Source organism: Melanostigma gelatinosum, assembly GCF_949748355.1.
Source record: "Melanostigma gelatinosum genome assembly, chromosome: 13".
Lineage (NCBI taxonomy): Eukaryota > Metazoa > Chordata > Actinopteri > Perciformes > Zoarcidae > Melanostigma > Melanostigma gelatinosum.
The window spans coordinates 22,121,099-22,134,088 of NC_136646.1; the positions used below are offsets into that span (position 1 = coordinate 22,121,099).

The 12,990-nt window shown below is 45.3% G+C and overlaps 1 protein-coding gene across 2 annotated transcripts; it reads right to left on the reverse strand.

Annotated features, from left to right (window-relative positions):
- Positions 1–1,375: 1,375 nt before the first annotated feature.
- map3k14a (mitogen-activated protein kinase kinase kinase 14a) lies at positions 1,376–12,243 on the reverse strand. Of its 2 annotated transcripts, XM_079281116.1 has the most exons (17): positions 9,134–9,211; positions 8,862–9,017; positions 7,146–7,409; positions 6,977–7,058; positions 6,659–6,881; positions 5,966–6,361; positions 5,740–5,874; positions 5,519–5,648; positions 5,026–5,154; positions 3,726–3,830; positions 3,476–3,633; positions 3,217–3,367; positions 2,778–3,068; positions 2,557–2,666; positions 2,163–2,289; positions 1,963–2,063; positions 1,376–1,849 (listed from the first exon to the last, which is right to left on the reverse strand). In XM_079281116.1, the coding sequence occupies exons 3-17, from the start codon at positions 7,393–7,395 to the stop codon at positions 1,688–1,690; spliced, it is 2,550 nt and encodes an 849-aa protein (XP_079137242.1). In that variant the 5' UTR covers positions 7,396–7,409; positions 8,862–9,017; positions 9,134–9,211; the 3' UTR covers positions 1,376–1,687. The 2 variants fall into 2 exon arrangements, with proteins under 2 accessions (XP_079137242.1, XP_079137243.1); XM_079281117.1 differs by lacking the exons at positions 8,862–9,017; positions 9,134–9,211 and adding an exon at positions 12,211–12,243.
- Positions 12,244–12,990: the final 747 nt, after the last annotated feature.

Below are 12,990 nucleotides of genomic sequence, written 5' to 3' on the forward strand. Positions count from 1 at the left end.
ATGATCTCAGCTGTGCAACATTTAATCATTATGCTCCTTTTGGGCAGTTTCTACCAGCATTGTGACAGTAACGTGGCTCCCACTTAAAAACAAACACAAGCCCTGCCTGTTGTCTGTGGTGTGAGTGAAGCGACGTCGCATGACGTTTCCTGTCGTCTACGGACGATGAGCTGCAGCCACAGACGGCACCGCTCACAGATGCTTACCTCACGTCACACAGATTCAAAGTACTGTACGCCTACTGGCGGTATTCAAACTGCAATCTTATCTACAGCTGGCTTTTTATACATCCTTCTTGTTTGTCAGTGCCTTGGTGTTTTGTTTTTTTCTTGGTGTTTTTTACAATGAAATCACTTTGATATTCTCAGATTTTCACCTTTTTCTATCACGTTTGTAAAACTGAAATTAGTTTCCAGTCCCCCGGAAAATCTTTCTGCTGAGATCTTGTCTGTTGTAATATGAAAAATAAATCTTTTAACGCTGACCGTAGCTATGTGTAATTACTGGAGGAATCGGTGGCATCAATATGGAAAAATAAACCTGATCATAAACAAACTAATCAACAAGTCAGCATGCTAATGTTAGCATTTAGCTCGAAAAAGTGCTGTGCCTGAGTGCAGCTTCACAGCCGGTAGCAGGGCAGTAGAGTCTCAGAGCTCTTTAACTGCATTAACAGTATTGGAGCAATATAAAATATGTCTTGAGGGAGGTATTGATTGAGTTGACAAAATATGTAAATTTGGTAATTTTCTGCTCAACAAATTAAATGACAATCAGCAGTTAGCAAATATATTATAGCCTGTTGGACGTTTTATAAGACTCTTGAGTGGACAGCCTTCATAATGAGTATTAATATCCTTCGTAAATGTGGTGGTTAGATTATGATATTGCTTGTGCTTGAGGATAGTGCTTGACCCTAACCCTAAAGGTCAGGGGTCACCAAAACTCCTGAGACTCAACTTCAAGGGCTCAAGAATGTCCCCTGCAAATGTCATGGAAATCCAGTCATTGGCGCACTTTCAAAGTCACTTTCAGTAAGACGGCAACTTTCAACTTTTAAATTGTGGTTCAGGGGGATTTCTGTTCTCACAGCGGTGATAGAGGAAAGGTCAGAAGGTCATCACATAGTTCAAATAGTGATGGAATGAATCAAATATAAAGACAGTCTGACCGGCAGTTGTCATCTCCAGACTTTAGTCCAGCAGGCTGAAACAGAGTTCAGAAGGTGTTTAGAACCTGGAAAAGTAGTTAGAAAACAGCAGAAATTATCACAGTCACTGAGAGTTAATGAAATGAAATACTGCATTATAAACTGGATCGTGAATCAGTGAGCTCAATAATGTATCACACACACTGCATAGTTTCCAATGCTGTTTATTGACTAAATGCACACATGCAATAAGAAAGGCTTCATAAAAGTGGTCCACAAAGCTCAGTACAGTGACTGAATAATGAGCACGTTAGAGACAAAAGGCAACACATCAGCCCCCATTATGTCATCAAAACACGGGACACGTGTGCTTAAGACCGAGGACGTACTGGTGGATTTATTTTTGGCCCATATGAAAGCACAGTCCTCCCACATTGAGACAAATTTAAGGCAAATATTTGAAACAATTCTACAAAAGGCCCCGTGTGGGACGGTTGCGGAGACACTGTGGCCGACGGACGGCGGGAGCCGTGGTCTCTATCTGGTCTCCAGCACTCCGTCTCTGATCCTCCACCTCCAGACGGAGCTGAAGTCCGGAGCAGGAACACAGCTGAGCTCCAGACCGGACTCCTGCACCTCCTCATCGTGAGCTACCTGCTGGCCCTGCTGGGTTTCCAGGGTGAAAACCCTCTCAGTGATCTAAAAACAAAAGGAGCACACATAAGCATCAAACAGCTTGCTTTAAAAACACCACAGAAGCAGACACATGAGTGTGTGTGTGTGTGTGTGTGTGTGAGGCTGCTGTTCCTCACCTGATCACTGATTCCGGTGGCGATGTGGCCCACCTTCACCCGGCGCGTCTCCCTGATGCGGATGCTCCTCCTGTTGAAGTCTCTGATGCAGACGTCCACCCCTGAGCCGATCACAGAGCAGAGAGGTGCACGTGTTACAGTTTCGTTCTGCACTAACTCGTTTTCATCAAAAAGAGAGAGATGTTAATGTTTTATCTCACCTTCAAAGCAGCAGGGCGGTGGGAGCTGCAAGTCCATACTGGAGACCTGCATGTCTGGCTGACTGTTGTAGGAGAAGACACCGGAGCTCAAGTCGTCTCCTGGACTCAGAGACCAGCGGCCAGAGTCCTAAAATAACGGGTAAAAAAAAAGAGGAAGCCAAACAGTTCATACTTCAGCCAAAATAGAGGAACACCAAAGAATCTCTTTCTTATTATGAGTATTTGGACAGGTCAAATTAATAGAACAATTAAAAAAAATTCCACTATTTGGGATCTATGTGGTGCAAGACGATGATGGCAATTAAAGCGCTGACTTGGCCTCAAACTGATCCTTATTCAGCATAGTGTGAGGTGAATCAGAGATGTACTCTAATAACAGTGAATGTCGGCTCACCTTTTTGTCCCACGGCTCCCAGGTGGAAATAGGGTCGCTGCTGAGACACGACAAGAGCTGCTCCTGCATCTCAGCCGAGTGGAGCTGGGACAGACTGCTCAGGTAGAAATCTGAGAGACGGGCGGAGACGAAGACGATGAGCGGAGACGAAGACGATGAGCGGAGATCAAACGTTTAACAGTAGAAATAAATCAGAGCTGTGAGGGGGGGGGAAACCTCACCTCGCTCCAGTTTACGCAGCTCCAGTTCAGGCACGGTGGTGATCTTGTGGCCCCTCTTGTAGTTGGGCTCAGGGATCAGCGTCTGTGGACAGAAAAGTGAGCCTCGCTTCGGCTCGTTACAGTCGGCCTCTCCATCGCCGTCATCCTCCGGCTCCTCCGCCCGGCTCCTCCGCTCCAGCTCATCCTCGTAGCTTACGCTGCTGTTGATGCGTTGCAGGGAGTCGGGAGGTTTGTTGGAAATATCAAAGGGCTCTGTGTAGGGTCCCCTCACTGGACTGGTGAGTCCTCCCACTGCAATCACACAAACACAACAACTCTTCACAAACTGAAGATGATGCATTCAAGGGGGTGAACCAAATCCACCATAATGTGTTATTTACATGGATTTGACTGTGTTTGTGGATGTGTGCGTGGATGCACCTCGTGCAGGTTTAGTTACCTTCTTTCAGAGCTCTGGCAGTTTTTCCTTTGAGCTCAGAGGCCGATGCTCTCTTGGCCGGATCCTTCTCAAGTCCCGCCTTGATAACCTCCGCTGTGAGAGCGCTGCAGCCGGGAGGGATCTCCCTCAGTGGCGGCGGCTCGTTAGCAATCTGTTACCATCGCAAAGACGGACTCGGGTCAAAGGCTGGCGTGAACACGCCGTGAAGACACCAAACAGCCGGGTGCGGTGTGTCTGTGTGTGTCGCTGTGAGGCGTACCTTCAGGTAAAGTCTGCAGGTGTAGTATCTGGTCCACGGCTGACACGCGTTGAGCATGTGCAGTAACATACAGCAGCTGCTCCACACATCTGCTTTGGCTCCGCGGGGTTCCGCTTTCACGACCTCAGGGGCCATGTGGCTCTCTGTGCCCTTCAGATCTGCATCGAATTACACCGGGGGAAACAATAAGACACACGAGTGGATGCATTTAACATTCCGAGCTGAATCGCTAGAGTTGCTCAGTGTTTACCGGTGGACCCGCTGAGGCTCTGTCCCTGGTTGTCGAGTCTCTCTGCGTGTCCAAAGTCGCACAGGAAGGTGTCTCCACCGTCCTCTGACAGCAACACATTGTCAGCTGTGAGGGAAAACAAGCAGAGTCAATAATCCACCGCGTCGCCGCTGATTTCCATGACTTCTGCTGTGTAGTTTATGGGAGACATAATTAGAAACAGGGACACAGACGCAGAGCAGTCTACAGACAAAGGAGCAACAAATAAGAGGGAGCTGTGACGTCATCGAGGGACAGCTGCTGCAGGAGACACTTCGATGAGGAGTGAACGTGGAGTCTAGCATCAAACAGACAGCAGGTGGCGCCTGAGCTGCGGCAGCACTATCGTGTTTGTCTTCCTGTTTCAGTCTGTTTTCATTCTCTTCCTCTAACTCAGTTCTCATGTTTTGTTTTTCTCTTTCCTTCTTTTTTATTTCGTACTTCTTTCCACTGTATTCTCCTCGTCTGCTTTCTGTTCTGTCGTCGTGCTTTGTTCTCCGTCTCTCTAACTACTTCCTGCCCCTCGTCCCATCCCCCCGCTCGCTTTCGTTCTCCCTTTTCTTTCTCGCTCTCCTGATTCTGTGCACATGCGCCGCCTCTAAAGATCAGCAGTGAGTCACACTGTGGGAAATTCCCAGCCCGTCGTCTTCACTGTGGCAGTCTGGTTTCACAACACAGGTGCTGAGGATCAGATCTACTGTATCTATGACACTTGTGTTCCACACAACAGCTGCAACACTAAGACACCAAATCCTCTGATGAGAACTAATTAGAAATCTGACTTGTTTTACTTTTCCACCAGTTACCCCAACAAGTGACGGCTGACACATTTAGTTCGACTGTTTACTGTGTTTGTTAGGAGGGCAAAGTACCAAAATCTGCTTCTTCAGTTTTGGATCGCCGCTTATGTGATTGGCTACCGCAGCGTGACGTCGGCTGGCTTCTCTCCAAAACTTAATTCGGTTTCAACTTTTCGCCTGAAGGCCTCTGGGTTTATTTCCCAGCAGCCCTTGCGTCCCCACCGCTGCAGGCTAAACGCACTACCCGCATTCAAATGAATGGGAGGACTGATGTTTCTTATCTGGTTTGGAGTGAACGCAGCCTAAAGATGATGCTTCATTTGAGATTAAACATAGTGGATTCAGGACCAAAAGAAATAAAAGTGCTACATTACGTGTCTTTTTATGTCCGTCTGTTTTTAAATAACTGTTAGAGGGATTGTAGTTATGACTTTTTATATTATTTATTACATTCTAATATAATATCCAGTTGTATAACGCACCTTTAATGTCTAGATGCACCACTTTCTTCCTCCGTAGGTACTCCAGTGCTGTCAGGACCTGCGAGTGGTAGTGGAGACTCAGGTCCTCTGGCAGCCGGCCGCGCTCCGCTATCAGCTGGCCCAGCGAGCCTGGAATAACAAATAAGGTCAGACCGGGACAAACACTCAGAGATAACTTGTTAATATTTACTTCTGCGCATTGTCTGATTCAACTATTCCCTTTTTATTACAGCCTGGAATATGCTGACAAAGGAAAAGTGTGAGGTATGTCGCTGCGTTTATCAAGCAGGCATCTCCCATCGTTACACTTCAAGGAAGCTCAACAGTCATTTCTGGCCTCATGGAACCGCCCACTTCCACATCTCGACGGGCATCTGTTTTTCTGTAATCTTCATCGTTCTCATGTGTTTGCACTTAAATCACATCTCATCACATCTCATAGAAACCACTTCATCATTAAGTGCGTAAAAAGGCAGAAAGGAGGCTTGTTTACCGGATTTGTGGTCCATGATGAGGACGACGTTCGGCCCCTCTCGGACCACTCCGAAGAGTTCCACCACACGAGGAGATCTGAGGGCACTCCACGCACCCACCTCCTCGCTGCTGAACCTCTTCAGGGCGACCTGTGAGGAGAGGACGCAACAACAGCGTGAGCGACACTTTAAAAAACTAGGCAGTGGAGACAAAACAATGAACAAAGAGGCCCCGTGTTACCTTTTTGACAGCGAATTTGAAGCCTGTGTTGACATCTTGAGCGCTGTGTACTTCACCATAGGAGCCCTCCTTGATGAACTGTGTGAGGACGTACTCCTCCCCTTCCTTGTATTCAGAGTCCACAGGCTGGATTTTCTGACAGAATAAGAGAGAAACACGTTAGTTTAGCTGTGGCACAGTTTTAAACCGAGACAGAAAGCCAGCGGGACGTAAAAGCAGAACGCACCTCGTTGTAGAAGATGATTCCCTCAGTGCCGACGGAGTCGGCTGCTGAGCGCTCCCCTTCCTCTTCCCTGACGTCCCTCTCCACGTCTTTGAAAAAGGGCCCTGCGTAGCACGGGTCCCCCTGACTGACGCTGCCTCTGAGGCCCGCGAGAGCCAGCGAGCAGTCTCCCTGCAGACTGCTGAGGGAGTCCGAGGAGTCGCTGTCCTGCCCGTAGGAGTGGAGGCTGGAGAGGGATCCCCGGACCGGGTCCCCCCAGTTGAGGGGCGAGCAGCTGGAGCCTGTGTTGTAGACCTGTCGGCAATAGACTGACGGCCCTCTGTCCTGCTCCTCTGAGCTTTCAATGCTGCTGCAGTAGGAAGTACTGAGGTCGCTTCTCCCCCCAAGAGACGACTCATCCTACAAAGCAAGCAAGAAGCACGACAGATCAGACTCCATGATGTGGACGTTCTCAGGTGAGGTGGCTCAAGGGCTCTCACGCTCAAGGACATGTCGGAATTCGCTGATTCACTGTAACAACACATGTCTGCATGGGAATATCTGCAGATCGAGCCTCCGACTGCCAAAGAATGTGGCAATTTTTCCCTGAAGATGATTCACAAGGAAAACACTGCAAGCTCTCTCGGTTGTTTTGAGTACAAGTCTTCCTCAATGGCAGTTTCAATATGTTTTTACCAGTTCTACTCGACTTCTTACCAGGATCCGGACCAGGGAACTTCCACTCTCCTGTTCAGGGACTCCGGAGGGCATTCGGTGTCTGTGCCGCTGCCTCTCCTTCTTCTTCTCCACTTTTTTCTTGCCCTTGCGCTTCTGCCTCTTCCTGTTCTTCTTCCTCGGGCTGAGCTGTGCCGATGAGCTGCTCGGCTCCTGGGCGCAGTCCGTGGTGGGGCACGCCACATTGTTGTGCTCTGCGGGAAGACTGAAGTGCGGCAACGATGTGAAAACGGCATTAAAGAAAGCAGTACAACCTCTGCAAGCTGACACGGAGTGTGAAATGCAGACGGAGTAACAAACCTGCTGGTGAAGCAGTTCGGGGAGGGAAGAAAGGAGCGCTCCAAGCAGGAGGGACTGAACTCTTGGGAGTCCTGGGTTTCACCTGAGGGGAGCACAGGGGGTTCAACTCTCTGTCCACACAGGTGTTTCATTTATGATGAAATAAAATACTCAAAAAAGGCATATTTACATTCAGCTTGGGCAATGAAGGTTGAGGTCTTCAGGGGCATTTCTCCCACTTGCTCTGCGGTCCCATGTGTGAGGAGTTTATTGATCAACGGGCTGAGGCAGGCGATGTAGCCCACCTTGCTGTCCTTGCCCTCCTCCTCCTCCGCCTCCTGCTCCGCAGCCGAGCAGGAGGGGTAAGACCCCTTCAGCTCGGCCTGGGACGACCCGGAGAACGGTGCTGTCGAGTTGAAGATCCTTTGCCTCACCGCCATTTCATCTGCTGGATCTGGAGAGAGAGAGAGAAGATCACAGCAAACTGATAAGTACAGTGCTCTCTCATCAATCATTCATGTCAAATAAGTCATATTTGTAATCATAACTGATCATATATGCCGGAAGCAGCTCTTTCCTCAAACCCTCAATGGATCAATTAGTAGATTAATGGAGTTGCCTGATGCTCGTTTATCAGCAGATTATTTTCTCCATTAATCCTCTCATCTATAAAAATTCCCTGAGCAATTCCTCTTTAAATGTCACGTTCTGTCCGTCCACCGGTCCAAAACACAACGATATTCAGTTCACTGTCACGAAGAAAACCATCAAATGAAATCTCTACATGCAGGAAGCTGGAACCAGCAAAACGTAACTGCATATTGTGCTTCATTTTCTATCAATCGTCTAATCGACTCATCACTGCAGCTCTAGTTCATAATATTCTACAGCAGCAATCAACAACAAACAACAGTTCCATGTTATGCAACACAACGCTGCTGCAACGCGTCCATAGATCACATGGTCGCTGCCCATCATCTGAGTGACTGACCTTTATATGGTGATGTTCCGAAAACTACTTCCCCCCCACAATGCAACAGAGGACTTTTTACTATCTGACTATTGTGTGAGTGACGGTGCCCAAAAAGAGGAAAACTGCACGGTGACAACCAACGAAAAGTCTTATTTTCACGTTAAAAGTTCCTCTGATTTTTAGTTATTTATTTGTATTTCATTTGTTCAGTTTTAAATGGCTGAAAAGTTAATTTAGTTATTTCAAAGATCTCCAGTTGAGGAGCTCAAACACTTGACTGGACTTAAGATAAGATGTTTACTCTTGTCAACAGGTTTTATACCGCGGTTAAGTACATGTTAACAGGTAGGTTTGAAGTTCAACACGCTCCGACTGTGTCGAGTGCGTTCTGGATGGCGGTGATCGCTTGAACTGAAACTTTGCGGTGGGCAGATGAGACAGGAAGCTCAACCCCGGCCTTGTTTTGACAGTTGCAACCGTGTCGCTGAATGCAAAGTGCTCCGTTTCACTCAGAGGAAGTCGACTGCGGCACATTAGATACCCGGCCGAGGCTGGATTCACGATGCAGATTTGCACGACTGACTGCAGACGGCTCGGAGGTTACAGTCGTGGAAACATGTAGGAGTGTAAAATCAGCTCGCTCAGCGCTGGTGAAATGGTGCATTTAAATGCAGTCTGAAAGGCACAAACTGGGGCTACAGTTGCATCAGTGTGTCCATCACACTTAACCGCAGCTTCTCCTCGTCACTCTGACTCTTCCTGCTCATAAACATGCCGCTAAAGAGATTGTTGATAGAGGTCCTGCCAGGATCAATCCTCATATCTCGACTAAAACAATCGCACAGCTGCCACAAAGACATCTCCCCAGTACGTTACAGACAATACTCACACAGCACGACAAGGAAAGAGGATCTGACATCAAACCGTACTCACATTTCAATGAAAGCCGTTTCGTGGCGCCATTACCTGGTGTGTGCCGACTTCACGCACTGCAAGATATATTACCGTGATAAAGCAGTTCAACTGTCACTTCCTCCTTAAGGTGCTGCCGGTGCCCAGAAAGCCCAGCGTAACACCACACCCAGAGGACTTTACGTGGAAAGGAAGTCGAGAAAAAAACCCACTGAGATAAACACAACCACAAAAACAACTCTGTATGTGTGTGTGTGTGTGTGTGTGTGAGGCAGAGGGGCGTGTAGACGTACCGACAGATGACAGTCTGAGCTGTTCTCTCTCTCTCTCTCTCCTGTGTATAACAAACCTGTCCTCTAGATCAGTAAAACTCACTGTTTGTCCTTCTGCTCAATGCTGGCTCTCAGCCAAGCCTGGGGAGGGGGGAGGAGCTTACTGACAAGGACTTATGGGAAATATATCTCCACTTCCCCAAATTACCCCCCCCCACCTCCCTCTAACAGGGCTTGCTCTTCCCTCTGACTAGATTAAAGGATAACATGTTCGCTTATTATGCTTTTGATGATCGACTGTGGACAGCACTATGTTGCTACGCCTGTCACGATGAACTCAGGTTTAAAGAATCTATCAAGAATCTATAAAAAGCAGAATAAGGAAAAATAAAATCTTCTCTAATTGGGTCAAAACCAGCACAGAACTGTCCTCCACACTGAGAGTTGTGTGACCTTTAATGTGCTGTGATATCCTGATGAGCATGTGTGCCCTGTGGTTAATGAGTCTGTCACACCCACACACTCTCCCCACGACACACGACATGTCATAAAAACACAAAACAACAGAGCAAACTGCTGATTTCTGATGTTCTGAGGAGCTCGTGGAAATCTTTTGTGATTTAGGAGAAAGCGTGTGAGCTGTCGTCTATCTGAAACAATCTCTCTCTCTCTCTTGCTTTTTTTCTTCTCAGCAGCAAAAACAACAACTTAGTCACACAAAAACCGCCACAGCACACAGGAAGTGAAGAAGACCACTTGAGAGGTGACGCCGCGAACCAACAACACGGAGCTGAATGCAAGTTCAACGAATGAATCAAGAGAACAGGACGAGTACCAGCAGAGACTCAACATGGCCGAACAGAGGGGAAGAGGGAAGGTCTCAAGTTCCAAACTTCATCAGAAGACACGGCCGATAAAACACACATGGCGCACATACAACCGTCCAGATGCTTTTAGTCGATCGACTGAATTAATCTCAAAATATTTTGATCATCGATTAATCATTCACGTCATTTTTAAAGCAAAAAATCACGACTATACGCTCCTCAGATGTGAATATTGTTGTTTTCTATAACAGTAAACTGAATATCTTTCACTGTTAGTCTGACTAAACAAGACATCTGTATGGTGTTTATGAGCTTCATGATTTATTTCCTAATATTCATAATGCTTAAGTATTTATTTCTTTTATCTCACGGCATGTACAATATTTCACACATCTGTTTTAGTCGTTGGTGTACTACTGTACTGCCTTGTTGGCTTTGTATTGTTTGAAGTTGATTGCAGCTTATGGAGCGCCACCGCATGAGCAAGATTGGAGACAATAAAAACATATTTTACCTTTTTAAGATAAGAAAAGTTATTTTTTGCCATTTGCTAACATTCTAAAGTCATGACCAAACAATTAATTGGGAAAATAATTGGAAGATTAATCACTAATAGACATAATCATTAGTTGCAGCTCTAGTTTGGCTCGAAAATATCAGAAATAATAATCGTAAAAAAAAATACCAATCACAATTTTCCCAAAAGTGTCAATTGAAAAACTTGTGAATGTTTGTCAACAGTAAGTGAATGCTCTAAACTTTACAGATACAGCAGTGAGCAGTTATTAGCATTGGACTACATGAGATTGTACACATGTACCTAATAAGTACACAAACATGAATCTTAATACATATTGCGGTACAGTCAATATTAATAGCTGTGCAGAGAAACCCTGAGCTGAACTGCACATCCAGTCAGTGGCTATACTGAGCCGACTGCTGCTGCACACCCACACAGATTAATGACATTCCTGAGCCTTTAGTAAGGACGGGAACAGGGTCTCAACCTGAAGTCGGCCTCAGAAAACACACGGCCGAGCATTCCTGAAGGGAGACGCAGGAAAACGTCCCACGGACCTGGACTACACGTTCCCACAGCATTTAGGAGAACATGCAATGACCCCACTAATCAGACACACCTGTATAATTAACTACAATGAAGACATAGGTGTCGTTACAGTAATCTGAGTCCTCCGTTCCCAACTCATCATGTTTTGTACGTTATGTGACAATCCTGATTTAGATAAGGAGACGTGGGCTGCAACGTGATCCGCTTTGTTTTATATCAGTGTGAAGGGAACTTCTTCAGGTTTTCAACTGTTGATCTGACAAAACAAGAAATCCGAAGGTGTCAACTTGAACTTTGAGAAATTATAATGTTCATGTCTCACTCCTGTTTTCTAGTCCAGGAGTCTGACACTAGATCAGGAGTCTTCACTAGACCAGGAGTCTGACACCAGACCAGGAGTCTTCACTAGACCAGGAGTATGACACCAGACCAGGACCAGGAAGGGTCCGGCATGTATTGGTGCAGTGTGTCAAGGCGGGTGATGCATGTAAAACAACTCAATCTGCTAGATATGAGCCAATAAGGGCGTAACGTCTAATATGTCAACTGGGCACATAAGAGATAAGAGCAGAAAATGGCATGAAATATATATAAATAATATAACTCAGTGAGGTTAATAGCTATTCTCATGGTAACTTCTAAGTACAGTTAGTAATAACACATTTATTTAGTTTTCTTACTTATTACATGTGTATAACTGTGCATGCACTAGTTGTAACATGCTACCTTTATTTTCAGATTATTATGATTGTTGTTGAAGTCCTGTCTTAGACTTCCACAGCTAACATACAGTCAGTAACACTGAAAAAGTAGAAGCTGGAGAAGCGTTACAGCAGTTTTAATCGCAGACATCTGGCTTCAGCCATGATGAAAAAGTGTTGTAACATGTTTACATCAGAGTTAAACTTACAGTAACAGCAGCTAGTGTGTCGACCTTTAGTCTGTTTAGCTATTGTCACAATCCAAATATGATCATAAAAACTATATCCTCCAGTTAGCTGTGTTGTTCTGAGAGTGTTTCTCTCTTACTTCCTTCTCGGTTCACCGCCATTTCACAGAAAACCTACATCACGTTTGTCATTCGTGATGAAGTCGAGACTTTACAAGTCGTCGTCTCGAAGGAGATTATAAAAGACCGAGGCTCATAAAAGCAGTGAAACTATTTAATTTAACGATAAATGTACAGTAGACTTTTTACTTACCGATCCTCCAATTAGTAGGCGTCGGCCGATGGCGATCAGATCAGTGTTTAACGAGAATTAAGACTTCCGGTTCTCATTTCAAACTAAGCCGATTTTACAATAAAGGTATCAAAATGCTATGATAGACAAACTATTTGCCACTAGTATTTTAATTGTTATTATTAATTGTTTACTTTAATAATCTTGAGTACTATTAACATGTTTTTTTTGTAAATCACAGTCATGCTTTTAATTTGAAGTTGAACTTTCTGGACTTCCGGTAAATGCATCGCCAGAGGAGGCTGTGAAGACTGAAGTGACTTTTAAACGCTTTCAAAGCCCCAGTGCTGTAATAAATGTAAACAAATTACCCATTTTAATCCCCTGCTAAATGTATGATTCTAATCTATGTTTTAGTACTTTTTAAATTGTTTTTCTGTCCAATGCAATACGCCTTCTTTTTTTTCTAGTGTCACTTGCTGTTTGCTCCTACAATGATAACAACACTTTGCTTTAAATAAAGTTAGTGTCCCAAAAGTTTTACCAGGCTTTATAGATCTAATTTAGAATTCAACACATGTATTATACTTCTTCTGAATAGGATTATCTGTACTGACACATATTCACCACAAGATGGAGTCATGAACTACTGACAAAAGGCATATTGCAGTATTATTGTCTGTATTGACATGTAGCTGACATTAATGGCAATCATACTGTAATGGGACTAAATTAATTTATTTTGTTTTTTTATAATTTCAGAAGACACGGTAATTGTTAACGTTAGCACTGATGTTATTT